Source organism: Spermophilus citellus (genome assembly GCF_964194105.1).
Source record: "Spermophilus citellus genome assembly, chromosome: 8".
NCBI lineage: Eukaryota > Metazoa > Chordata > Mammalia > Rodentia > Sciuridae > Spermophilus > Spermophilus citellus.
The window spans coordinates 138,470,028-138,497,821 of NC_138189.1; the positions used below are offsets into that span (position 1 = coordinate 138,470,028).

The window sequence follows — 27,794 nt, forward strand, 5'->3', positions numbered from 1 at the left end:
TTTGAGTTTGAAAATCATTATTACTTGCATCTTTAGATTTTGTGCTATTGACTCTTTGTTTTTAGAAGAAGATCTGCAGCAATAGAATCTGCTTGCTAGATAATTTGAGGTCTGTGTCTTATTTTCAAAGTAAAATTTAAATAATTTTGTTGACGATTGGTTTTAAAAGTTATCTTAGAATAAAGGTGGTATTAAGGAGAAGTCATTTCTTTCTATAATACTTAACGTGAATCTTTTATAATTTTGTCTTATTTTCACTGATTAATTTTATAGGTAGTCAGTATGCATTTCCAAGGCTTTGGACTATGTTTGGGTCTTCTGTTCACCTCGCTCAATGCAGAATTTATGGATGACAGTGTTGAGGTGGAAGACTTCAGTGAACATTCAGAAGAGATTGATGTTAATGAAGGTGAACATTCCTCAGAGGTAAGGTTATTGAGAAATGAATTATAAATTATTCTTTTACAAGATGCATAGAAGTGGCTGGTCTCTTAGGATTCATCTCAGTTCTAAGAGTCTTCATTTTCCAAATAGATAGAAAAGCATTGCTTTTTCCTGACTATCTTGTTGCTGTAGTTTTTAAAGTGCCTACGTACAACAGAAATTAATGTGGCACCTAGTATAGTTTTGTTAAATAAATATGCAGAAGGTTTTTACTGCCAAAACAGGAGCTCATCACCGGTTGAAGAGGACGAAGTACTTCAGCTAGGAGTAAGGTTATTTTAAGTTTTATTTCTGACACTATCAGTGAAATAAAGGGTAGTATAACATGTGGTCTTCAGGAAGTAAAGATTTCTTGGAGGAAGAAAATGCTAACAAGGAGGGCGAAGTAGAAAGGGAGTGCTGACCCACATTTCTGCCTCAGCATCACTGAGATGTGTGCTTTGAGGGGGCTGCTAACGGGAGTCTGGGGATTGGTGTCTGACTATGCAGAAGAGCAAGGTGGCACACACCTGTAATCCCAGTGACTCAGGAGGCTGAGGAAGATTTCACGTTCAAGGCCAGCCTCAGTAATTTAAGGAGACCCCAAGCCTCTTAGCGAGACTCTGTCTCAAAATAGAAAATAAAAAGGCCTGGGGATGTGGCTCAGTGGTTAAGTGCCCATAGGTTCAATCCCAGGTACCAAAAAAAAAAAAAAAAAAAAAGAGAAAAGAAAAAGAAAAAAAGGAGGAGAGGGGAAGAGGGAAGGGGGCGGCGGGCGAGGGGTGGGAAGGGAGGAGGAGGAGAGAGTGTTCCTGTTGGGGAATGTTCTTGTGACAATTGGAGCTATTTAGAGTTTAGGAAAGCGTTCATTCTATCATCTTCCTATTGTGTCAGGCACTGGTTCAAGGCTAAGGGAAATAATGGTTTATAGACATCTTTGCTTCATTTCCCTTTATTAGGAGTTTTGTATTTTAAAATGTAAGTGTTGTTTAGCTATTTAAAGTGGATATTCTGCTTGCCCTCTTAAATTTTAAGCTCTGTAAGGACATGTCTTTGAAAATCTAGTTCTGTGACCAGCAATAAGTGCTTGAAGGGCTACAGGCTGACTTAGATACAGCTATCAAAGGGGTCTTTGGAGTTCAGGCTTTTAAAAAATTGACAGACACCACACTTAACTATATTTGGTGATAATTTGAGAAGATGATAGGAAGTGGGAAAGAAAAATTGTTAAATTTGTTTTATTAGTACATTATAGTTGTGCGTATAATGGAGTTTATTTTGACATAATCAGACATGCATGGAATATAGCTTGCTTCACTTCAGTCCCCAGGACTCCCACTTTCCCTCCCCTCCACCCTCCCCATTCCCTTTCCTCTACTGTACTGATCTTCCTTCTATTTGTTAATTATTTTCAATTGGTGCTTTATACATAAATGTGGAATTCACTGTGGTGAATTATATATATATTCCTATATATAAATAGCATAATTTGACCAATTTCATCCCAAAGTTCCTTTCTTTTCCTGTCCCCCCACCAATCTCCTTCTACTCCACTGCTCAGTGGAGAAAAGTACAATTTTTTTAATGCTTCTAAATTTATAGCATGAGTAATTGAGATACATAAAGTATAAATAAAGGGCAAAACAAACTGCTGATGTTTTAAGGTCAATCTAAGAAAAAGAAGCCTCTTGTGACACCTATGCCCATTTAACCAGTCTACAAAAATATAGAGAAAAGTGAAGTTATAAATGGGTAAACTTCATAGAAAATTAGCAATTTTGGTAACTGAATCTTGACCCTCTCAGAAATTACGTGTTTAATTAATGATATTCTTCTTTTAAACTGATAAAGAACCATTCTACTGTCTTTACAAGGGGTAGGGTGAAAATAGAAAAAGTACCTCTGCACCCTTTTCCCTAATGGCTGAGAAGAGAAATTTTATAGCTAATCATACGGACAAAATCACAAAAGTCGGGTACCAGATTATCTATTACTTTAGGCAAATTTTTATCCATTCATCATCAATTCAAGTTATGTTTTGATAGTTTGTTGATCACCTAATCTTTTAAGTTACTCTGTTGGCACAGTCTGTGTAGTGTGGTAAGTGGTCTATGAACTTGGGGCCAGTCTGTGCCCATTCGTAATCCTCTAGCTGCCTGTGTGACCCAGGGCAAACTTCGAGGCTCTTTCCTAGAGTCTCATCTTCCATAAGTGGGCACCACAGCAGCACTTCCCTCCAAGGAGCTACATGTGCCACGGCATGCCCTGTCCCCACCCCATCAAAACAGCCTGCACTTACTGGCACTTGAGACAGTGCTTTGCTGATGGCCACTTAGGAATGCTGCCTCCTTCCGATTTGTCTCTTCTTCGGGGTCACAGCCTCTGACAATGGCACCATTATCATTTAGTCACCTACCAGAGAGATGTAAGACTTAGTTTTAAACTAGTCTAGACGTTTACTAAGGTTTTCAATTTATATGCTTTTTGTTTTGCTATTTCCTTTGCTTCTCATGACTTTTATCCAAAAATAATGTCACTTATCAGAATCCTGAAACCATTCAAGTGTGTCCCTAGGCCTTTTTAACCACCCCCCTTTTCCCAGTGGAGGCAGAGGTCAGTGGGTCTTGTCACCGTATTCTATTCACTTGTATTTTACCATTGCTAGGATTCAGTCTTGAGATCAGAGCCGTGCCACCTCATCTCCATGTTACCTTTATACACATCGTCTACTAGGTTCATAACTAGATAGATTATCTATTTAAAATATTTGCAAAGATGTGTAACTTTAAAATTCTTTTTTTTTTTTTAGATTAAATATAAGACACCACAGCCTAAAGGAGAAGTGTATTTTACAGAAACCTTTGACAGTGGAAAGTTAGCTGGGTGAGTATTCACTCAACAGAAGGTTTTCCTTGATTTGATTAGTTTTTTTGAAGTTATTGGTTATTGGCCTATGAGAATTAGTTCTGTTACAGAGCTATAAAAAATTTTACAGGACATTATTTGACAGCATAAGCTAATATTCAAGTATTTTTTTACTAATAAATGTTTAATTTGTATAGTTATTTATGCAAAGAAAGATACAAATAAATTTTGAATGTAAAGAAAAAACAAAACATTTCTTCATTTCAGAGTACAAATTGGAGTAGTTACTATTCTGGCCTATACAATGGTAAACCAATGAAAGTTAATATTTATTTATTATTTTTTTCTGAGGTAAATAGGTAATTATTATATTTAGCCTCATTTTATAGGTGAGGAAACTGAGGCTTTGTGATCACACAGTTGGCTAATTGCAGATTCTGAATTTGGCCTGACTCTAGGCTTGCAGAGTCAGCCTAAGTATTCATTATTTTTGAATGAAAAGGGACAGTGTTGGATAATCTTTTATGCTTCTAATATGCATTTTGTCTATAAAATACTAGTTTTATTTTAAATAAATAAACATGTGTTTTCAACTTTGTTTACAGATGGGTCTTATCAAAAGCAAAAAAAGATGATGTGGATGCAGAGATTTCTATATATGATGGTAAAATATTTAAATATTTGATATAACCACTGTGATCCAGAGCTCACTAGCTTTTAAGATTATATTGTCATTAAATTATTTGGCTAGAGGACCCATCCTGCTTTGCCATAAAACGTCCAGTTTTTTATTTTTAACTCATCCCTTTTCAGTACTTCTGGAAATCCCTTTTAAGCCACAGTCCAGTTGTTTTTTTTTTTTTTTTTTAATCTCAAACAGTTGAATTTTCACTCTATTGAAGTTAATCTTAAAGCAGTTATTTCCCAGACCACAGCTGTTCCCTACAATGTTACCTCAAGCTTGGGTACACCCCGATCAAGTTCTAATTTATGGCAAGATTCTCCTAGTGAGTGCCAGTCAGAGGCTAATAATGTGAGCTACAAGGTACATGGCTACGCCTAGATCCCGGTCTCCAGCCTACATCCACTATCACAGGATCTCTGATAGCATCACCATTGGCATGGCTATAGAAAGAACTGTCCTGTGTGCAAGGGTCTCCTTTCCCCCTAATAAAACCATCCCAGAGAACGACAAAAGAATTCCCTGTAGTCCACAACCAGCCTCCTCAATGGTGGTGTCCTGAGGGAAGATCAGCCACTTCCAAGGTGGCCGATAATGGAATTTTCCCTCATCATACTTCCACCCTGGTAGGCAGGTATATGAGAACAAAACCAGTAAGGGTATGTGTTGGATATTAGCTGTGTACTTCCTTTTTATAGTTTTATTTTATTTTAGTGGAGGGTAAAGATCATGTCTGTGTATCATCCTTTGCTCAAAGTGTTCTTCATTCCTGCACCTGGTTTTATGTGTTTATATACTCCAAAAGGGGTACCTCCATATGCTCAGAACAAACAATACTGCATTTGGTCTAAATCCATTCACAGAAAAGAATTGTTTCCTCTAGGGAAGCAGTGAGTCTGCAGAGGTATATGATGCTTCCTAAAATAAATTCACATAAACACAGGGTACATTATCAAACAGAGTGCTTGGTCTCATACATCTATGTTTAAATACTTTATAGTTTTTTTCCCAGAACATTGAGCTAGTATTTGCTTTACCTATGTATTTTGTAAGAATCCATTGATGGAGCATCCCTAAAAATTAGATGTGGTCCTTCTTGAGGTTAAATTTAACTGTCTACTTACTACTTATCAAAAATAGCTTTTAGTGTTTAGTTCCCCCCCTCAGATTAAAATTAAAAACAAGTAAAACAAAACATTTTCTTAGCAGCCCAATTTAACCTGTCGACTTATTAAATATTCAAGTAAATAAAAAATTTAACAAATATATAGATTCTCCTGGGTGTGAAAATGCAGATTGCTTATAAATAACTCACAGTCACCTAGAACTGACCATACTGAAACATGTACAGGGGTGACTGAAATAGTGGGTGACATTGTTTTCTGTGTGTATTACTTCACTGTTAAAAAATTAAGGGTTACTGAAAAAAATTACATTACCATATTAGATATAGCCAGCCTGATTTTTTTGATGTCTTAAAGCAACTTTGAAAAGTGTGGAGTCTTAAAGTTCCAGATTCTAAAGATGGTGTTGGGTATTGACATCAGCGGTGTTGTCTACACAGTAGTTGATTGATACCAAGATCAGGTTGTTTGGCAGACTATTTAGTATTCTCAGTATTTAATCACAGCTTCTATACAATAGCCCTGAATAAAAAATCACTCCAGGCTTTTCAGCAGTAAGAAAATCTGTACAAAACATTAAGTTTAGGGATGAAAATTGTGCATTTGGGGAGAATTATCCAAGAATTTCAGATTTTTTAAAAAATATGTAGATGTGGTAAATTCTAATTCTTCAATTAACCAAATTTTGGAATGTCTTATAAAAAGTATGTATAGTTTTTGTGAAATTTCATTAACTAGGGAATTTATATTATCTAGTATTTTCCAGAATTTAGGTAAACAATGTGGTTAATAGAGAGTTATTGTTTAAATTGGGGAAAACCTCTTGTCTTTTGTAGAAATTACCTTGTTTTTAAAAGTGCTAAGTGATACATTTTTCATAGATGCTAAATATACATACATAATTACAAGAAAAACAATATAATTTTTAAAATCTTTTACTAAATCACCATCTTGAAAAATCCAAAAGTTGTTAGTTCTTAATATATGACCTATTTTGGTGAACTGCAGGGAGAGGGGGGTTAGTAATAATATAATTCATTGTCAATGAGAGAGAATAAAAACCAAATAAATTTACCTTTTAGAAGTATACTATCACCAAATTGGGGATGATGAAAAACCTAAAAACTTTTTTTAAAAAGCATTTTTAATAATACTAAAAGTGTACCCAGCAGTAGACCAAAAATCACCTTTTTGATTCATAAAACTTTTTATTCTTACAATTTTTTTAGAAAGAAAAAAAAGTAACATAACAAGCATTAATGATTTCAAAAGTGCCCACTAATAAATATTTGAGTTGACAAAATATTGGGAAAATAACCAGTTTTTGCTGAATTGACTTAACAATATCTCTTATTTTAAAAACCAAATAAATGTAGACACATTAATATAGGTTGGCTTTCTAAAGTATTAAAAAGGAGTCCAGCATACCACTTTTGGACTGCAGATGGCCCACGTGGCTTTACATGTAGCGCAGTCCCTTGATCTGAAGGCAGGAGCCAATCTAGACTGGGAAATCCCAACCCAGAGAGGCCTGACAGCTTTGCCAAGCAGCTCAGTGCTGATCTCGGGCTTTCTGCTTTCCTGAGATGTTTGGCACTGCCTGTGAGGGGTGTATGTGAGTTAAGCATACTGATTTCAAAGTGAAATTTAAATTCCTGCAATTACTACTGTGAGCAAGTAAGGTAGCTGACAAGTACCGAGCGTTTCAAAATATGCTAATGGACTGAGTCCATGGCTGGTACTGAATTAAGGATGCTCTTTATCACATGCAGTTTTCAATATCTCATTTTAAAAATTCAATGTTGATAGACCCTGAGACAATTCATATTTCGTAAATTCTTCAAAAAAAAAAAACCTGTTAGAGAAAAATGAAGCTCATCCAGCTTTAGAAGTGCCTCAGTCAGATACTATAGTGTTTGTTATTTATTAGATTTCACAGTTCTATCTAACAAAATGAAACCATTCTCTAATAGGAAAAAAGAAAAGAAAGGGGAAAAGGCCAGTGCAGCTACAAATGTCATTTTTTTTAACCTATAATTTGGGTTTATTTTTCTCAAATCATCCTTCATAGAAAAATTTGTTTACAACTGCTATAAAATAATTCTTAAGTCAGAATTTTCTGTTCTAATTTGCTTTGCTTTATTTTTTAGGAAGATGGGAAATAGAAGAGTTGAAGGAAAACGGGGTACCTGGTGACAGAGGATTGGTATTGAAATCTAGAGCAAAGCATCATGCCATATCTGCTGTGTTAGCAAAACCTTTTATTTTTGCTGATAAACCTTTGATAGTTCAGTAAGTTTTATTATGTTTTTGAATACTTTTTCAGAATTTGTATTAGTTTGATGTAATTTGGCATCTGAATACAGCTTGGACTTTTATGCTTGGTATAATTTTTTTTTCTTTTTCAGTTTAGTTAAGTATACAAATCAACATATACCACACAAGCACACTTTTTCAGTATAAAGTAGGTTAATGATAAAATCATGTACAGTAGTAGTCACTACTAGGTAAGTACAAAAATGTCATCATGAAATATAGTGCACAGTAAAATCACCATTTTAATTTTGTTTTCTTTAAAGTACTTGCTACATATTTGTATTATATATATGCACATATATGTATGTATGTTTGTACATATATTTACCTCAATATATTCAGAATGGAATCATTAATATTGTTGTTAAACCAATGATAAAGGCAGAAAATCTATTTTTTATTTCTTATATACATGACAATAATGGAATGCATTACATTTATAATTATCCATGGTATAAAAGCAACTCTATTTTAAAAGAACGTATGTATGTAGATCAGCGTTTTCTACATCATGTCGACAAAGACATTCTCCTTTTGCCCATGTAGCTTCCTTATGTACTGCTGCAAAATTGGACAAATTCCTCAAGTTGTGTCACCTGTACTTTTATGAAACCAAAATCCATGCAGACAATTGCAAAACAATATTCAAATTCCAAAGAAAAGGAAATACATAAACGTTCTTTGTGTGTTATATCAGAAAATGTGGCTGTCCAAAATTAATTACAGCATAAGGAAATATCATTAACTGTAAATTATATAGTTCAGAATCTCTTCAATTCTCTGTGAGCACATCAGAGCTATTTCTACCTGGTGCAATTAAATGCTGTCTTGTGTTTTAGACATTTTTGAAAAAAATGGCATTTGGTGTAATTGGCTTACTCTTTCAGTTGTGATGCTTTGGCTGAGACTTTATTAAGAAATTTTAAGGGACTTAAAGGTAGTAATGTTAAAGAATATATGACCATTAATTGAACAAATTAAAAATATATGACCATTAATTGAACAAATTAAAAATATTATTGCAGATACTTATTGGGACTCATATTTGAGCTTGGTATCATTCAGAATTTTGTTCATTTTTTCCTTGAGAATTTTCAGATAATTTTCAGATAATTTTATTCTCTTGAAATGTAAGTGAACTGTAATGTCACTTTCTATTTTGACTCTTTGTGGTTTAAATAAATGACTAAGATAAAATTGTAAAATTTAACTTCTCCAGAGTAAAGTAAATCAAATTTAGTATTTTCAGCATGAGTCACTACTAGGCACGTACAAAAATGGTAGTTTACAAAATTAGAAGTGAAGATTAGAAAATTAAGTCTGTGAAGTGCTTGTTCTGCAAGAAGAGAAGGAGAATCAAGAGTTGAATAACCTTCATATGCTTAAAAACAATTAACAGTACAGTGTTTGTCTTTTCTTAATATTGATAAAGTCAAGCAGGCTAAATAAAATGAGGAAAATTTATACTAGTAGTATAAATACTATGGACTTATGCTGTCTCTGTACTAGAAGGTACTTTCCTCAAACAGTTGAGCATCCCTAATCCAGAAATCTGAAATTTAGAGCTTTTTTTAAACCTGTTTGATTACTTCTTCACCTGATAGCAATTTTGTAAATGTTTTCTCTTTTCAACACTTTTTTTAGTTGTTATGACTGTACATGTTTATGGGACACAGAATGATAATTTGATATCTGTATATAGTATGTAATGATCAAGTCAGGTAATTTACATTTCCATCTCCTTAAAAACTGATCATTTCATCATCTTGGGAACCTTTGAGCTGCTCTCTTACACATCCTTGTGAGCTGCAGTCACCCCACCGTGACGTAGAGCACTAGAACTATGCCTCCTATCTAACTGCACTGTGGTCTCTCTCACCCAATTTCCTTTTGTCCCCTACCCAGCTTCTCTTCTATTTTCTATTTCTGTGAAATCATCTTTTTAGCTTCCAAATATGAGTGAGGAAGGAAAACACGCACTTTTTGTCTTTCTCTACTGGCTTATTTTGTTTAATATAATGTTCTCCAGTTCTATTCATGTTGCTGCAGATGACAGGATTTTGTTTGTTTGACTAATATTCCCTTGTATCTCACACCACATTTCCTTCATCCAGTCATCAGCCCGTGGATGCCTCAGTTGATTCTGTGTCTTGCCTGTTGTGAATAGCATTGTAGTAAATACCAGAGTGTAGGGGTCTCGTGTGGATTTCATTTTGTTTGAATGTATACTAAGTAGCCAGAAGCTGGATCATGTAATTCTACGTTCACTCTGAGGACCACCATGCCATTTCCCATAATGCCTGTACTAATTTACATTCCCACCAACAGTGTATCAGTTCTCCTTTTTATACATCCTCATCAGCATTTATTATTTTTTGTCTTTTTATATAGTTGTTCTAACTGGAGTTAGGTGATATTTCATTGTGGTTTTAATTTGCATTTTGTTAATGATTAGTGACAATTAGCATTTTTTTCCTATGCTTCCTTGTCATTTGTATATCTTCTTTTGAGAAATCTTTGGTTTGGTTTATTGCTCATTTTTCAATGGGATTATTTGGTTTTTTGCTCTTGAGTTGGATAGCAAACCTTTGTAAGATGACTAGTTTGCAGAGCTTCTTAGTTTGATATAATCCCATTTACCTATTTGTGGTTTTTTGTTTGTTTGTTTGTTTGTTTTTGGTAAGTGCTTTGGAGTCTTATCAAAGTCATTACCTGTACCAGTGTCTGGTGGTGTTTCCTATGTCGACTTCTGGCAGTTTTCGAGGCTGCAGGCTGAAGCATAGATCTGCCACTGGATGAAGAGCATGTTCATGGGCAGGGCACATGGTTGTACCTCTAGTTTCCTCAGGTCATGTGGGGTGAGGCTGCCTGTCAGCCCAGGCTGCCCTGGGAAGACACCTCATGCTGGGTAGTAGAGGTAGAGTGTCTCTGAGTGTCTGAGGACAATGTGGGGCCTGGGCTGCCCTCTTGGGCTTTAGAAGGCACTGTGTAGCACTCCTGGCTGTAGGGGCAGGCAGCCCTCAGTTTCTGAGCGTTATGAAGTGGGTTAGGCCACATCAGCAGGCCTGGGGGTGATACTCTTAAATATCTGAGAACTATGTGGGAGCTGAGTTGTCTGGTGGGACTGGGCAGGTGTGGCATGGTGCTCCTGGCCCAGGGCAGGATGCTTATAGGTGTCCATGGGCTGCACTGGTGCCTTCTGGGCCTTGGCCAGCCAAGCTGCTTGAGATAGGATGTCCAGCTGCTTCCTGAGGTGGAGGATGGGTGGGCCCTGGCTGTTTTCCTAGCTTATGGTAGGCAAGAGTGCTTAGGGAAGACTTGTTGGTGCTTTCCAGGCAGAGGGTGAGTGGGAAGGGTTGCATATGGCATCTATGGTTCTGTAGGTAGGCGGGATCTTGAGGTGGTGCTATTCATCAGAAGCCTGGCATTGAGGGACAATGTGATCTGGCTCTTTCTGTGTGGTAATAACGCAGTGGTGGGGATTCTCTGGCATTTCTTTAAGGTGGGCTTTGCCTGTGAGAGCTACTAGCTTCTCTAGCAGCATATAGCAGGTGCCCTTAGCACTCGTGAGCACTGCTGGGGCCTCCTGCTTGCCCATCTCCTACTGGCTGAAGCCCTTTTGATTCATGGTTGATCTCGTCTCTGGAGACTGAATGGTGAATGCTCTGTGCTTCATTCCCTGACCATCTTAGGTCTCTACCACGTACCTACTGCATCCTGGCACTTTCCTTTAAACACTCCAGTGAAATAATAGCTATATTTTTTGTTTTAATTTTGGTTCTGTGTGTGTGTGTATGTGTGTGTGTGTGCATCTGTGTGTGTGGAGAGAGAGACATACTAGGTGCCTTTAGTCAGCCACTTTCTCTGAAATCCAAAACTTGTTGAGTACTCCTATGACTCTCAAAAAGTGTCAGACTTTGGAGCTTTCAGATTTCAGATTTTCAGATTAAGGATGCTCAACAGGTAAGATCTATACAAATATTCCAAAACCCAAAAATATTCCCAAATCTGATTTTCTGGTTCCAGGCATTTCAGATATTCAACTCAAATGTGTTAAATGATCATAGAAGTCTTGAAAACTTAACTATCTTAATTTAAGAGTTACAAAGTATATTATCCCATTAGATTTTGGGGGAAGTTCTACATTTAAAACCAAACCTGTTTTTAGCATTAATACTGTTTCCCAAACATGTTTGAAGGTTTAAATTAATTTTACCCCTAACGATAATTACTACTTCATAAAATAGTTTTAGAAATGATTGTCCAAAGAAATTAGGGTTAACATATACACTTTCTTTTTTTTTTAAAGAGAGAGAGAGAGAGAGAGAGAGAGAGAGAGAGAGAATTTTTTTAATATTTATTTTTTTTTTAGTTTTTGGCAGACACAACACCTTTGTATGTGGTGCTGAGGATCGAACCCGGGCCGCACGCATGCCAGGCGAGCGTGCTACCGCTTGAGCCACATCCCCAGCCCAACATATACACTTTCATATGTTCTTTCCTTGAAGTTTAGTAGCACTCAAACTACATGATATATGTACTTTGCTGGTCCTCTTATTCATTGTGAATTATTTTTGCTAGACATAAGTTAAAGTTGAAAACTCTTAAAAATCTGCAGTATAAGAAATGGACAGAGTGGGTGGGCTTAGGCATACCAGGAGCAGAGCTCCGTTAACACTCATGTGGCCAATCAGAGAACTGTTGTTTTCAGTTCTTACTTTCACAGAGCACCTTTTCCTGAAATCACCTATAAGGAATCAATGTCTTTTTATTTTATTTTTCCTGAAAATAGTGACCTTTTAGTCATATCATGTCCCATGTCTTCTGCTTTATAGTCTTCAAAGGCACAAGTTCCTTGAAAAATATTTATCAACTATTATTTAAAATAGAGACTGTGAGAAGAAAAAAATAAACCCTCTCCTATTTTAAAAATGAGAATAAATCACTTCTAAAAACAAGCAAGTAGCTGTCATTGTGCCTGACATCCCATAAAGGTTGTTACAGTCCGTGGTGGGATAGGTATGGGCCATGTCCCATTTCATAGCCGAGCAGAGAGGTACTCAGAGCTTGAATAACTTGTGCTTATCCAGGGTGTCACTAGAGGTAGTGGCAGAGTCAAGAATGATGCTTAAGCCAAAGTATGTGATGGCTGGTCACCACACATGCCTCTAGGGCCAGCTACTCAGGAGGCTGAACCCAGGAGTTGGGGGCCAACCTGTGGAGAGATCCTGTCTCCAAGAAGAAGCACATGCTTCTAGTCACTATTCTAGACAGCTTGAGAAATAAAGCACAGTAGAAAGTACAGGGAGAAATCACCCATAGTCTGGAAAGTCAGAGAAAATCATTTTAAATTTTGCTTTCTTCTGTGCTTTTTGATATAAATTGCACTTAAGTGGACTTAAACTGTTAAAACTATATGCTATTATTTTCCATCTTCTTGTCATTGAATTTTCTTGAGAAACATTTAAGCTGTAGTCATTTATTAAAATTACCACTGTTTCCTGTTGTTTCTTTGGTTTTCATCTTTTTAAAATTTATTTAACAAAATCATGATTCTTTTGATTTTCACTGTTTTTCACGTTGACGTCTATTTCCTCACTGATTTTTATCCTGTGTTATTCATGATTTTCCAGGTATCTCTTCTAAGTCTATGCTCATTGTCTTAGCAAGACTATTTCCTTAAAAGTTTCTATTTTTGCTAAGACTTACAGTATGTTGTAAATTCAAGAAAAGACTCTTTTATTAATTCACTCTTTTTTAGCTGTTATAAACTAAATAGCTGAAAATTCCCAGATCTCCTGGCTATTTAGATCTGAAAAACCCCAGATAATTGATTGAGATTATGAAATCTCTTTGCTAGAGCCATTTAATTAAATGTAAACTTTATTTAACATGGTATAGCTGAACTAAAGGACAAATTAGATTTAGATATATTCCTGATAATATCCTAGAAATCTGCTATCGCTGTGGCCTTTATGGCTCTTGTTCTTTTAGTTTATAAAGAATATGTTTATTTTCCTACCTTATCTGAATTTGAAGTTTCCTGTTAGTTTTAGTCAAATATCTTATTCTTAATTTTAACAGTTTCAATATGAAAATATTCAAATAAATTGGTTGGCTTTGTATAGTTAATTATAATCACTCTAATATTTTAATGATGTGTGCCATGTGCTACAATAATAGAAAAGCATTTCCGCTTATTTCCTAAAGGTTGTAAATTTGCTTTACGTGGGAGCTCTCTAGTATTGTAAAACATTTCTGTGTGAATGCATTGGGAGTGATGCCGTGTGTTTTAAAGAGCAATCCATCATTTTTATTCATCAGCAGTATGGTTCTCTCTCCCCTCATTTAGATATGAAGTAAATTTTCAAGATGGTATTGATTGTGGAGGTGCATACATTAAACTCCTAGCAGACACTGATGATTTGATTCTGGTATGATATTTTAATATTTAAGAAAATCTTCTTAAAGTTAGTAAGTATTTTTAAGGAGTAATTGATACAACTGAAAGTTTCATTTCCAACAAAATCAAAAAGAACTCTGAATGTCTTTTCCCAACATAAGTTGATGTAGCTTTTACAGTTTGCCTTCAAGTTCCACATAAAGCTGGGTTACCTGGAGGCATTCATTTTGTAATCTTTAGCAATAAAAATTTCACCATGTATGTAAATAGCAGATGACATGGTGCTTTTCAATGCTGTTGAAATATCTGTTTTGAGTTCTTCACAAAATAAGACTCATTCAGTTTGTTCAGAGAAATGAGATGACACACCAAAGCCGGGAAGCAGAGTGGGTGGAGAGCCACATGGAAAGGCGTGAGTCCAGATGTTGGCAGCCACGGAAAATGACCGACTGAAGAACATGGCTTAGCGCCTTCTCCGGCAGCAGGCTGTGTCAGTGTTTTGTCACATGACAAGACAAGAAAGGCTGTGAGCTCTTGGTCAGAACTCATGGCCAGCATCGGCTATGCAATGTGTAGGTTAAAGGTTACTTTTAGGATCAGACAGAAAAGGACACCTGTAGCGTATGTTGAAGTTCTTGCTGTAGGTGTTCTAAGGTGATGACCAGCAAAGGTAGTTGGCAAACCATCTAATGCCAAGCTGTGTTTTTTAAAAATTATGTATATTTTGAGGTAAAATTTATCATTTTTCTGTATCCTTTATTGTGTTAAATAGTTCTTTGTTAAATTAACGTTTAATACATTCTATAAACTCTACTCATGGGATAGGATAGAGAAATTCATTAAATGACTCTATAATTCTGGACTAATCCCAGCACTCATCTCTCTTTGAAGGAAAACTTTTACGATAAAACATCTTATACCATTATGTTTGGACCAGATAAATGTGGAGAAGATTATAAACTTCATTTTATCTTCAGACATAAACATCCTAAAACTGGAGTTCTTGAAGAAAAACATGCTAAACCTCCAGATGTAGACCTTAAAAAGTTCTTTACAGACAGAAAGACTCATCTTTATACCCTGGGTATATCCTTTTAATTCATTCATTAATTCAAAAATATTTGCTGACTACAAATATATTCATAACAAGTGCTTTAGGAGAAAATAAACACTCATCTACCTTCTAGAAGTTTATCTCTTGGGGAAAATAAGATATATATATATATATATATATATATATATATATATATATATATATATATATAGTTATAGTACAGACAGAAAATAAAGTGCCCGATGAGAGAGAGAGAGAGATGAGGTACAGTCAAGAGTTCAAAGGCAGAGACTTGGAGAAAACTCACTATTATATTTGAACTTGTCTTCAAGTATAAGTAGAATGTAGAAGACAGGAGGAGAAAAGACATTTGTGGCACTGTGACAGAGAACAGGAAGCTAGAAAGAAAAGTGACAGAAGGGGAGGTCCCAGTGCTCAGGGGAGGAGTGTAGGCTTCATTCTGTAGGCAGCTGTGATTACTCTTAGGCACTGCTATGGTTGAGGTGTGGCACATACCCAACTTTGCTAGGAAAAGCATTAGCAACCGCATGTTGACATAGGTAGCTTCCTTTAAGTAAATGGGTTTGAATAGATGTGTTTGAATAGTAGGGGTTACTTCTCCAGTTCCTAAGGATGCTAAAGAGCTTTGTTCTGCCCAGGATTACTTAAAAATCCTAACTTTGCAGAATTAACAGGACATTTTGAAATGGCTCTATCAGCTTCTTCTCGCAAGTGTCAGCTCCATCCAAGACTAAGGTATTTCAGTGTTCTTTGCAAAGGCTGCAGTTACAGAAACAATCACTTTGTCTGCAAAGACAATGCCAAGTTTTCTCCTTCAGAATTTTTGCTATGTTATAAAAAATCTTTGGGGGAGCATGCATGAAATATTTTAACTAGAACAGGACATTTTAACTTTGTGCAAACCTGACCAAGAGCAAATTAATAGAATACAGCAGAGGCTGTAGGAGAGTCATGTTTTTTGAAAGCAAAATTTCACATTCAGCAGTTTATCCAAAGAGAGTAATCTAGAAGAAAGGTGACTTCTGTGTGAAGATATACTGCAAATTTGAAGCAAGCTAAGTGTTATCATTAGGGGACTTTGTATGTAATACAAAGGTGGTAACTACAAACATGTTTAACAGTAGGAATATTACTTATACAGACTGAATAACCCTTATCTAACAATCCAAAATCCAAATGCTCTGAAATATGAAAATTTTTGAGGGCTGACAGTTTGGAATTTGGAGCATTTTAGATTTCCAGATAAGGGATGCTCTCAACAAATGAAATGTATGCAAATACTCCAAAACCTGAAAAAGCAGTGGTCTCAAGCAATTTGCACAGGAGATTTTCAACCTGTAATATTAAAATGGAAAAGGAAAGTGAGATCCATATTGTAGGGATATAATGGTGGCCAACAGACAGATGATGTAAACAGATAAGAAAAGATGTGATATGTACCTCGCCTTGTTCTCAGCCTTTCTTCCTCTGGAACCACATGTGAGGTGAACAGTGGTCTGTATTCACCTAACTTAGTTAAGTTGCTGCCCTAGAGAGTAAGAGTGACTAATAGGGCTGTAACTGAAACTCAAGTCCATGCATATGCATAAAAACATTGATTCTTGTGCTAGGATCACTAAATGATTTTTTTCTTTTTTAAAAACTGTGGTAGTACTATATTTTTATAACATTACTCTTTTTATAATGCAGTGCTCTGATTATAAAGTCATTTAAAAACATTCTTTCTAAATAGAAATTTTTGGCCAAAAATTTTAAATAGTTTTTTTTTCCACTCATAACTATTTGCCATATGCTTTCTTTTTTAACTATAATTTTTTATATCTTTATTTTTATTTTATTTTTATGTGGTGCTGAGGATCGAACCCAGTTCCTCATGTGTGTGAGGTGTGTGCTCAGCTATAACCCCAGCCCCTTCTATAATTTAAAAAAATCCATTTCAGTCACAAAATTTATGAAGAAAGTTCTTTTTAAGATTTTTTAAAATGCCTTTTTTTTTAAAGTAGGAGGAACCCTGTACTTTTTTGCATTTAAGATCTTGCTCTTAGCTCTGCTTCTGTCTCAACTTTTCCTTTATTTTAGTAATGTAGTTTCATAATCTCAAAAAAAAAAAAAAAAAAGGTGAAGCTGAGTGGCATGAGTCTCAGACAGCTGGCTACTGTGTATTTCTTACATGAGAAGAATTGTAAACAGCAGTTTAAAACAAATTTTATCTCTATTTTAGAAAGAGTGAATCTAATGATTTCAGCATATTTTGAATACATTGATTATCCCTCTGTTTCTGGATGGGAGAAAATTTTATCCATGAAGTTTAGATGGTTTTATTATTTAAAACATTGTCTTTAAAATTTCATGATAAGTATGAAATGTTTAAATTGTTCTTCAGTAATGAATCCAGATGACACATTTGAAGTATTGGTTGACCAAATAGTTGTAAACAAAGGAAGCCTCCTAGAGGATGTGGCTCCTCCTATCAATCCTCCCAGAGAAATCGATGACCCCATGGACGTGAAACCTGAGGAATGGGATGAGAGGGTGAAAATCCCCGACCCTTCTGCCGTCAAGCCGGAAGACTGGTGAGCACAGAGCTCAGTCATGAGCCTTATTCCACATAGTGAAGTCATGCCATGTAATCTAGATGGACGCTTACAACCAACAAAACTTAGTCTTTTAACATCAGAACCACTTATTTTGACCATTTGGTGTGAAATATTTTAAAATTGGCTTTCCAAATACTTTTGCAAATACTTTCCTGCCTTTTAATTTTTAAAAATTTTATTTAAATTAATACTTGCATACTATTGTAATTTCAGTGCGTTTATTTTTGTGTTCAGTGCTGTGGGAGGAAATTCATGAGCCAACACCAACTTATTAATTTTATTCCTTATTTGTTCTTTATCATATGCATGTGAATGTTTTATCTAGTTTGGTTTGTTCAGTTGATAATTATTTACCCTTAAAATAGCCATGTCTTCAATATCTACTAGACTATGCAGGATTCACTCATACCAGTATGCTTTCAACCATAATTTTTTCAATAGCCCTGTGTGTGTTGTTTCCATTCTACAGAAATTTTCCTTAAAAGACATATATTCAGTTTCTTAGTTCCCATAGATTCAGTTCAGATGGCAAGAAATACCTGTATATCTCCTCATTTACTAGGTTTTTTTAATAATTTCTCCGTAAAGGTCATGTTAATTTTATTCCTGAGAAGCTTATTTCTTTTTCTGCTACACGAGGAGATGACATTAATAATCATGTAGGTTGTACTGTCTCCTATTGGGTTATTCAAAGAAATATACCTTTACTTGTCCTCACTTCTCTTGTGGTGAGACACTGTTGGTCAGGTCAGCCCCTTCTTTCTTACCTTCTGTCCATGGGGGGCTGTGAATTTTCACACTCCAGTGTTACCTGCTTGTAACTTTCCATCCTGCTCTCCCCTCTGCTGCCTTTCTGACATCCCAAGTCATTTTACATTTAAAGCCAAATACTGTATTCTGAAAATGGACCACTGTGATTTTTCTCTTTCGGTCAGTTTTTGCTTCCCGTACATTGAAGAATCTCTTCCTACATCTAATCACAGTATTTCATGACCTCTCGAGAAGCCGACTCTCTTTTTGTTAAAAAATGTTACTTAACTCTTATAGTGCTGTCTTGAAGTCTCCCTGTCTTGACATTAGATCAGTGTTCTTGCTTAGTTTTAATCATGATATAATGATATAATAAATGTTGTTTTCCACTTTTTACTACAACCTCTATGAGCCTTATTTTTTAAATTTAATTTATTTATTCTAATTAGGTATATATTATAGCATAGTGCATTTTAATTCATTGGACACAATTGTAGCACAACTTTTCATTTCTCTGGTTGCACACCATATGTGCAGTAATAACATGTTCCTATGGTAATGATGTCCATCTCATTCCACCATCTTTCCTGCCTCCATACCCGCTCTCCTCCCATCTCCCACCCTCCCCTTTACCCAATCACAGTTCCTCCATTTTTCCCATGCCCCCTCCCCCATTATGGATCAGCATCCACTTATCAGAGAGAACATTTAGCCTTTGGATTTTGGGGATTGGCTTGCTGCACTTAGCTTGATATTCTCCAACTCCATTTGCCTGCAAATGCCATAATTTTATTCTCTTTTAATGCTGAGTAATATTTCATTGTGTATATATACCACATTTTCTTTATCCACTCATTATCGAAGGGTATCTAGGTTGGTTCCACAGCTTAGTTATTGTGAATTGAGTTGCTATAAACATTGATGTGGCTGCGTTACTATGGTATGCTGATTTTAAGTCCCGTGGTGTGCCTTTATTTTTAAGGTGGATTTCTTACAGGCATTCTGTGTCTGGGTCTTTCCTTTAAAAGGGTGTTTAATTCTAGGCTTATCTAATGTAACCTACCTCTAATCTCATTACGTGTTTTCTACTGTCCCATATATTCTGTGGCACTTTATAAGAACTTTTTCTTGACTTGATAGTTGTTTTCCTTTATTGCAGTTTCCTACTCTTTCTTTCCTGTTGATTTCTTAGCCTTTCCTCTGTGGTTTATGGTTTAGTGGTTGCTCAAGGCTTCACAATATGCATCTTTAACAGATCTCGGTCTACTTCAAACAAAAACTCTTCATGTGGAATTGAGCCCCATTTGAGTCTCCTGTCATCCCGCGCCCTGTGTGTTGTGTCCACGCACTTCCTTCTGTGCCCACTGGGAAGGCCATGTGCCTGCCCTCCCCTCAGCGTCTTTGGATCATAGGAAGGGAAAGCCTTGTGGTTACCCCCACGGTCACCTTCTCTGAGACCTCTTGTTCCTTCTGTGCAGTGCAGATTTCCATCTGTGATCATCTCCCCGCTGCCTGAGAAGCTTCCCTGAGGTGTGGCCCAGCCCGTCATCCTCATTGGATTCTCCTGGCCTTCCTGGGGATGGTTCCTTTGCCTTCATTTTTTTTTAAAATAATTTTTTAGTTATAGATGGACACGATATCTTTATTTATTTATTTTTATATGGTGCTGAGTTTCGAACCCAGGGCCTCACGTATGCAAGGCAAGTGCTCTACCTGTCCACTCCAGGTTGGCAGCTATTTCCCAGCAGGCATCTCTGATCCTGGGTCTCCTGCTGTTTCTGCAGAGAAGTCGGCCATTGTGCTCATCTTTGCTCTCCTTTACCTGATACGTCCTTTGTTCTCAGTTTGGTTTTAAAATGTTTCGTTATTACCAATTTTCAGCAGTTGACTTTGCGTCACCCAGTGTGGCTCTCTGTATGCTTCTCTGCTTTGGATTCTTTAACCTTTCTGGAATGTGGGCTCATAGTTTGTACCAAATTTGGATAATGTTTTCAGCCATTATTTATCTCAACCTTCCTATGTTCCTCTCTTTCTCCATTCCTGTGTCCTCTCCGTGTTAAATGTATGTCACGCCACTTTAGACTGTCTCACTGAGGATCACTGAGGAGGGAGGTGTCCATTGTTTTTAAAACAGTTTTCCTCTTTTGCTTCATACTAGAAAATGTCCCTATTTCCTTACATTCTTGTTTTTTGTAGACAGCTTCTGGAAAATCAAAAATGCTAAACTTTATAACTCTTTCTTGGTTAACAGAGCCACTGATAGCTAGTGAAAATGCTGTTGCTTTCAGGCAGAGATTGTTACAGGAAGTACCTCATACACATAGGCAGAGCCTCCTGGTCTAAAAGAGATCAGCAGGAAGCCCTGCCAGTGACTGTCCCTGCCTCCTGCTGTCAGGAGAGAAGGCTCCTCCTTCCCCATGGACTCAAGGGGCTTCTTGAGTTTTTGCCCAGAAAGGATGAATCTGTCAAGAAATGTGAGAAATCGCAGATAACGGTCATATTCTGACTAGCAAAATGTACTGGATTTGCTTTAAAGAATTAGAAAAAAATCTTCCTCAGATTTTAAATTCTGGTTATCCTGAGCACTCAGAGACTCAAGGTAACATTGATGTCAGGCAAGTTCAAGTCTGTACATTTATAGTCACTTATTTTAGTTAATTTTTTACTCAAGTTTTATTTGGAAAGTCATGAAGGAACATCTTATATTAAAATTTCTGTAAAGATGAAATCATATTGGTAGTTCTAGTCAATACTTGATGTGATTATGTTTATTTTAGAATTCACTCCCTAAGTTAGTGTTAGTTTTAAAAATAGAAGTATTAGAATTAAGTTAAATGTGGAGAGTTTTTAAAGAAAACTAACAGTGGAGTAGGTAAGACCTTTTCAAATATGACATAAAATCCAAGAACCATAAAGGGAATTATTAATAAATTCAACCATTTGAGAGCAGATGATTTGTGTGTGATAAAGAAAAAAGAACAAACTTTATAAAAAACACATAAGAAACTGGAAAATGTCTTTTGAATTCATACAGCTGACAAGTGGCTAATTTCTTCATACAAAGGTAATGAGCTATTTAATGTAAACAGAAATGGTTTTTATATATCATTTTATGCTATTAAATGTACACTAAAATACAATGCCATTTTCAACTATCAAGTAGGCAAAAAAATCAAAGTTTGGTAGTACTATTGGCAAAGTCACAAGAAAATTGGTACTCTTGTACACTACTGATAGGACTGAAAATGAAGCGTAAGAAAGTAATTTGGAAGTCATCAAAATTTAGTATGCTCATACTTTTGCAGGTGAGAAATGGCTTACAATCTATTATAGCATTGTTTGTAATAGTAATAGTTATTTAGGCATTTCCTTCTCTAAGAAGGAAATGCCTAAATAAATTATGAAATAAAGTAGAAAATTATGTAACTGCTAAGAATAAAACAGATATATGTGTAAAAATAACAATAATCTTGACACAGAGTAGGCTTACAATATATATTTATTGTTGAGTGAGTGAGTTTCTAAGGGACAAAACCAAGGTCTGACATATTGTGTATAGCATGCTATCATTTGTGTAAATACACACAGGTGCATGTGTGAATGTTGGGAGTATATTATAAAGAATTAGCAAGTTAGCAGAAGACTTTGGTGAGAGCCATGTGATGGGGTGGTAAGAACATCAAGACAAAAGGGTGGGAAACCCTGTGACAGTGTCTTCTGAAGTTGGCAACATGCAATTTAGAACTCTTTGAATAATTATTAATTAACATAAAATAGTGTATTTATAGGGATGAAAGTGAACCTGCCCAAATAGAAGATGTAAATGTCGTTAAGCCTGACGGCTGGCTGGATAATGAGCCAAAATTCATCCCTGACCCTCAAGCCGTGAAACCTGAAGACTGGTGAGCGCTCTTCACCTTCAAACACCAATGTCTGTTCTGCCATGGCTTTCGTGGCTGGTGGGAGAGAATTGAGGTCACTGTTTGTTCTGTTCTGATGTCTTAAGGAATGAAGACATGGATGGAGAATGGGAGGCACCTCATATAGCTAACCCCGCATGCCGGATTGGGTGTGGTGAGTGGAAACCCCCCATGATAGACAACCCAAAATACAAAGGGATTTGGAGACCACCCATGATTGATAACCCTGACTACCAGGTAAGGACTTGTTTTTCCAGTTCTTGGGTAAAGTTTAAAATGTTTTTTTTTGCTTTTTATATCTTCTTATCAGTAATATCATGTTAATTTTTAGAAGCTTGATTTACAATTTATGAAGAAAAAAGACCTCAACTAATCTATAGTTCAAAAGGAAAGCATTCTTTAAATAATTTTCTAAGGTAATAAAATTAAGAACTTAAGATAAATCACTTCATACTTCCCTAGTAATCAATTGATGCTCCCTTATAAAGTTCTTTTTTAGAAATAAATATGAAAAATAAATTCTGATCAAGAGGACTCACATACATTTTAATAAATAGTGCCTATGCTTAATTAATGGGCTCCTTAATTTTTTAATGATCTTTTGAGTGTTCCTAACTTTTTATATTGAAAGTCCCTGTTATTCATTTAACCTTCCAATTTTATCTTTGTAATTATAAACTGACATTTTCTAACATTTTATCTATCTATCTATCTATGTATGCAGTTGCACACTCTAATTATTCACTATAGTTTTTCTTCATAGCATTTCCTTGGATAATTTTTTGTTTAATGTCTGTATCCTCATTAGACTTCAGATGCTGTGAGACAGGAACCATATATCTGTCTTGATCACCACTGTATAGCTAGCATTTGGCAGAGTGACAGTACCTGGCACAGAGTAGATATGTATGATGGTGGAATGAGTCAGTGAGTTATCACATTGTTGAGTTTATTTGACTTCATTGACAGTTCAGTCCTTCAAGACCATTTGAGATGAGGCTTTTATATTGAATAATCATCTGAGGTTCAGCAGTGATCAGTTATTGGTGCCTATCTTGGGTATACATCAAGAGAAGTGGCTCTATTTTTGCTATATAATGATCTTCCAAATTTGAACAAATTTAATGACATCTTGCCTCCAGTACCTTGATTAAATACAGAAAATTTGTATAGAATAACATCACTTGTGAAATTTAATTAAGTTTTTGTGCTTGTTGGATTTTTGCTTTTTTTCAGAGTTAAAAGTCAGTATTTCTCATAAGAAACATCATGAATAGAATAAGAAATTAGATGTTATTTCCAATAAATTACTAATGAGTTTATGTCTTTTTCAGTTCTTTTCTCCACTTGCTGATAATTTCATTCAACAGCAGCTGCTTCTTGAGCAGCATTTGTAATGAAATTATCTTATTTGAAAATGTCTCCAATTATTTTTTTTCAGGGCATCTGGAGTCCTCGAAAAATTCCCAATCCAGATTATTTTGAAGATGTACATCCATTTCTTCTTACTTCTTTCCGTGCTATTGGTTTAGAGCTTTGGTCTATGACTTCTGATATCTACTTTGATAATTTTATTATCTGTTCGGAAAAGGAAATAGCAGATCGTTGGGCTGCAGATGGCTGGGGATTGAAAATAATGGTAGAGAATGCTAATGAGGTATGGTAATGACCGTAATGGTAATGACACAACTAGAACTCAGTCCTGATTTTAAGTTGTACACATGGTCCTTTTAGTGGTACATAAATTTTCAGTAATCACTATATGCCAATGAAATATACCTAAATTTAAGTTTATGTGGACAAAATATTTATCGCCATATATAACTTCATTATAAAATATATAAACTACCGTGTATGCACATGTTCTCATTTTATTTGTTAAGTTGATAGTTTTAATGGGATTTAATCCCTGTTTATTATTTATAGAAATAAGATTTCTTACTGTCTTTATTACCTTGCTAATTCAACTAATATATATTCATTTTTAACTATTTTTCACTTAGAGAAAAACAAAAGAGTTTTAAATTTAACATTATAAAGTTGTGTTTCGGGTTTTTTTTTTTCCTGCAAATCTTACAACTGTTTAGAAAAGGTTAAGCTATATGTCTCAACACATTTTGGACAATTTTAAAATCAGTTAGCTGTAAAGAAAAATTCATTCCTTTCATTTTGTTTCTTTGGACACTTGCAACAACCCTCTAAAGAGTAGGTAAACCTTGACTCTCATTTTGAAACTTTTAATGAAAACATTTGGTGATTTCAGATTCAATTTTAATAAGAGAAACAATTTCCTTATTGAGGTCATTGTGAAATTTGTTTATATGAAAAAGAAAACAAAAATTCTAAGATAGAATTTAATTGATAGGTTCTTTAAAAGTGTAGAATGAATTATCAGGGAGTTGTACACTTCTGAATGAACCAGATAACACGGTCATAAGAAGTAATTCTATCCTGAGTAGTTCTACTAAAAGAAAGAAAATTGTCATTATTCTTGCTGGCAGGTTAGAAGTTTCCATATACGTAGTAACATACCTCAAAGTCTCACTCATGCTAATGATTAAATTCAGCTTTACATAGAGAACATTCTAAAGATGGAAAAATAAAACTTTTTTTTCTTACAAGTTCATAACTCCCTAATACAAAATACCTAGGTAAATATCTTTTATAGACTATTTCCCAATGGAGGTTTGTAAAATTTGAGTCACATTGTTATGCTTATCTCTCGTGTAGCCTACCGTATTTAAACAGCTAATAACAGCTGCCGAAGAGCGTCCCTGGCTTTGGATCATTTATCTGGCAACAGTGGGGCTGCCAGCAGCATTAATTGCTTCATTTTGTTGGCCAAGAAAAGTAAAGGTAAAGCTTAAGAATTTCCTTTGTGATTCTTAAAAGTAATAAACTAAATATCCTATGTTTACTGACTGCTTACTGCGTATGTAAATAGCGCTTTGCTTTGGGTAAAAATAGCTTGTGTTAAACTATTGCAGAAAAAATATGTAGATGCAGAGTATAAAAAAACCGACATATGCAAACCACAAACAAAGGGGGCGCTGGAGCAAGAAGTGAAGGAAGAAAAGGAAAAAGTAGCTCTGGAGAAACCAACAGATGTGGAAGAGGAAAAAAAGCAAAGCGACAGTGAAGTTCTTGAAAAGGGTAGGATGGCATCGTGGCTTGGGAGAGGGACCCTGGAACCAGGCTCAAGAAAAGAGCTTACTCCCTGGAAGGCGCAAGGTGATGCGCTGCCTATTATTACTTGCACACCTGATCCCCCCCCCCCCCCCGGGATGTAGACTGACAGCAAGAGGTACATAGGGGAGACACAGGGGTTGACCTGTCAACTTCTCTTCCCCAAGCCTCACTTTTGGTGGGGTAGGAGTTTTCACTTTATATAGCTCCTAGTGTGTGTGTGTGTGTGTGTGTGTGTGTGTGTATATATATATATATTTTTTTTTTTTGTAATGATGGATGGAGGTTTGGTTAAATGTAATACATAGGAGAGTCAGTCACAGAACAAACACAGGACCATGTGCACTAAGCACAAGTGTGAGTAAGCAGCATGCTGAAGGGTAAAAGAGAGGTCACCACACACCACAGGAAGTATTAATAAGGAGTGGACATGGCATGTCCACTCCTTAAGTTCTCGGAGCATGTTTCATACAGAGATTCATGTTATGTACAGAATTCTATTAATGTGTCCCTTGCCTCAATGAGTCTGATTTATTTATATTGTGATAAAACGATGAATATTTGCATTATTTTTTTTAATTTTTGAAAGGAAGAAATTGCTTTTTTATTTTGGAATTTAAATAAGCCCCTCTTATTGTATTTAATACTTTTCAGCAATACAATTCTAATTTATCAAGTCTTTGCTTTTAATAAAATCTTTATTCTAGAAGATGAAGGTGAACCTGAGGAAAAGAATGAAGAAGAAATTGAAATTATAGAAGGGCAAGAAGAGGGTAATAAATCAAATAAGTCTGGATCAGAGGATGAGGTAAGCATCTCTTTAACAGAAAATGAGCTAGTTTTCAAGTGTGATTGTGATCCACTAAAAAATATTTCAATAAGAGCAGCCATCTAGTTTGTGAAGGAATTTTTGCCATATTTCCCTGAGCTTTCATAAGAGTCTCATATTGCTTTTAAAACATATTGATTGATAAAGAAGGCAAGAAAATACTATAACATATTTTGACAATAAAAAAAGATATGTAGAATTAAAGTTACAATAAACCCATGATTTGAATATTTGAATCCTAATCCTGATTATTGCAAGACAATTTTCTTCATAGCTGCTGCAAAAACATTTTTATTGTCCCAGTACTGTCACATTTTGAGATACTTCATTGGGTAGTTGAGTACTATCTGTCTGATTCCATGTTTTTCTCAAATTTTCAGTGAAGTAGCTTTTTCTTCTGTTTTATATGTTTCTGATATAAAATGGAACTTTCCACAATGCTTCTTCTTTAGTCATTTTTTATAGAATCAGAAGTCATCCAGGGTATGATTGAGGACCACAGCTTTCTTTTTTTACCCAGCATAAACCAAAAGCTATTCAGAGCTGCTCTGAGCCTCGGTCTCCAGCCGACCACCTTCCACGCTGGCGGAGGGCTGGTAGGGAGCAGCTCTGCCTGGCCTGCTGCAGGCCCTGGAAGAGACTCTCTATTGGGTCTATTTGAAGAAACTCCCAGATTTACTAGTGTTTGTTTGTTTGTTTGTTGTTAAACTTTGTCTTCCCTAAGGTGGGGGAATATTCATGTTTAGGGGAACTGGGTAAAAATAATTTCTTCCAGAGCAGAGTTCTAAATAGTCGATGATTCAGCTGTGATGTTCTTAATAATGACACTTGTAGCCGTTTACTCAGATGTTTTCTAGTTATATTTGTCACAAAACATTTTTATGACTTTAAGAATATCTTAATTCTGTCTTCCAGTCTTTTAGTCTTCATACACATATTTATCAGTAAGCTAAAATAAGTCAATTTTGTGTGATATTACCTTAATAAATAATTATGACTTTATGTAATACCATGTAATATTTTGTTCCAAAATTTTGATTTATGTACAAACACACATTCTGGAAGAATAAGAAAGGAATGAAAAACCTTGAACCATTATATTCAATGATTTCTTTATCTCTTTTCTAATTTTTTCTGGAGGTGTACTATGTGCCAGAAGTTCTGAAAACCAGCTTAGCAGTTCATTACTTACAAAAATATTGGGATGAATAGTTAGTGCTGTTGTCCCACAAAAATATCATATAACTATTTATTAACTACAACATTGAGACCAAGTTCTGAGTCATAAATAAAATGTTGAATACAGTGTTAGTAGTTGTCACATGTTTCTTTGATGAGCAGTGTTATTCTAAAAATGTAACTATGCCAAAAGATGAACAAATGAAAATACATCAATTCCTGTGCACATTTTGCACAAAGTCAAGAAACATGTATAAGATGGCTTTTGACAGTTAGAACATGTATTTTGGAGAATATAAAGTATGTCATTTATTGTTATGTACAAGTTACATAAATAAAATATTTCTATAATTCTCTATTCTAGATGAAAGAAGCAGATGAGGGCACAGGATCTGGAGATGGGCCCACAAAGTCAATACGCAAAAGAAGAGTGCGGAAGGACTGA

At 35.5% G+C, this 27,794-nt stretch overlaps 1 protein-coding gene across 1 annotated transcript; it reads left to right on the top strand.

Moving 5' to 3' along the window:
- Window positions 1-282: 282 nt before the first annotated feature.
- CLGN (calmegin) lies at window positions 283-27,794 on the top strand (the record flags this gene model as incomplete). The annotated part of the gene is made up of 14 exons (XM_081304794.1): window positions 283-426; window positions 3,233-3,306; window positions 3,894-3,952; window positions 7,245-7,386; window positions 13,763-13,844; window positions 14,705-14,897; window positions 17,272-17,461; window positions 22,024-22,137; window positions 22,242-22,392; window positions 23,597-23,812; window positions 24,886-25,011; window positions 25,143-25,308; window positions 26,049-26,149; window positions 27,714-27,794. The coding sequence occupies 14 exons, from the start codon at window positions 283-285 to the stop codon at window positions 27,792-27,794; spliced, it is 1,839 nt and encodes a 612-aa protein (XP_081160920.1).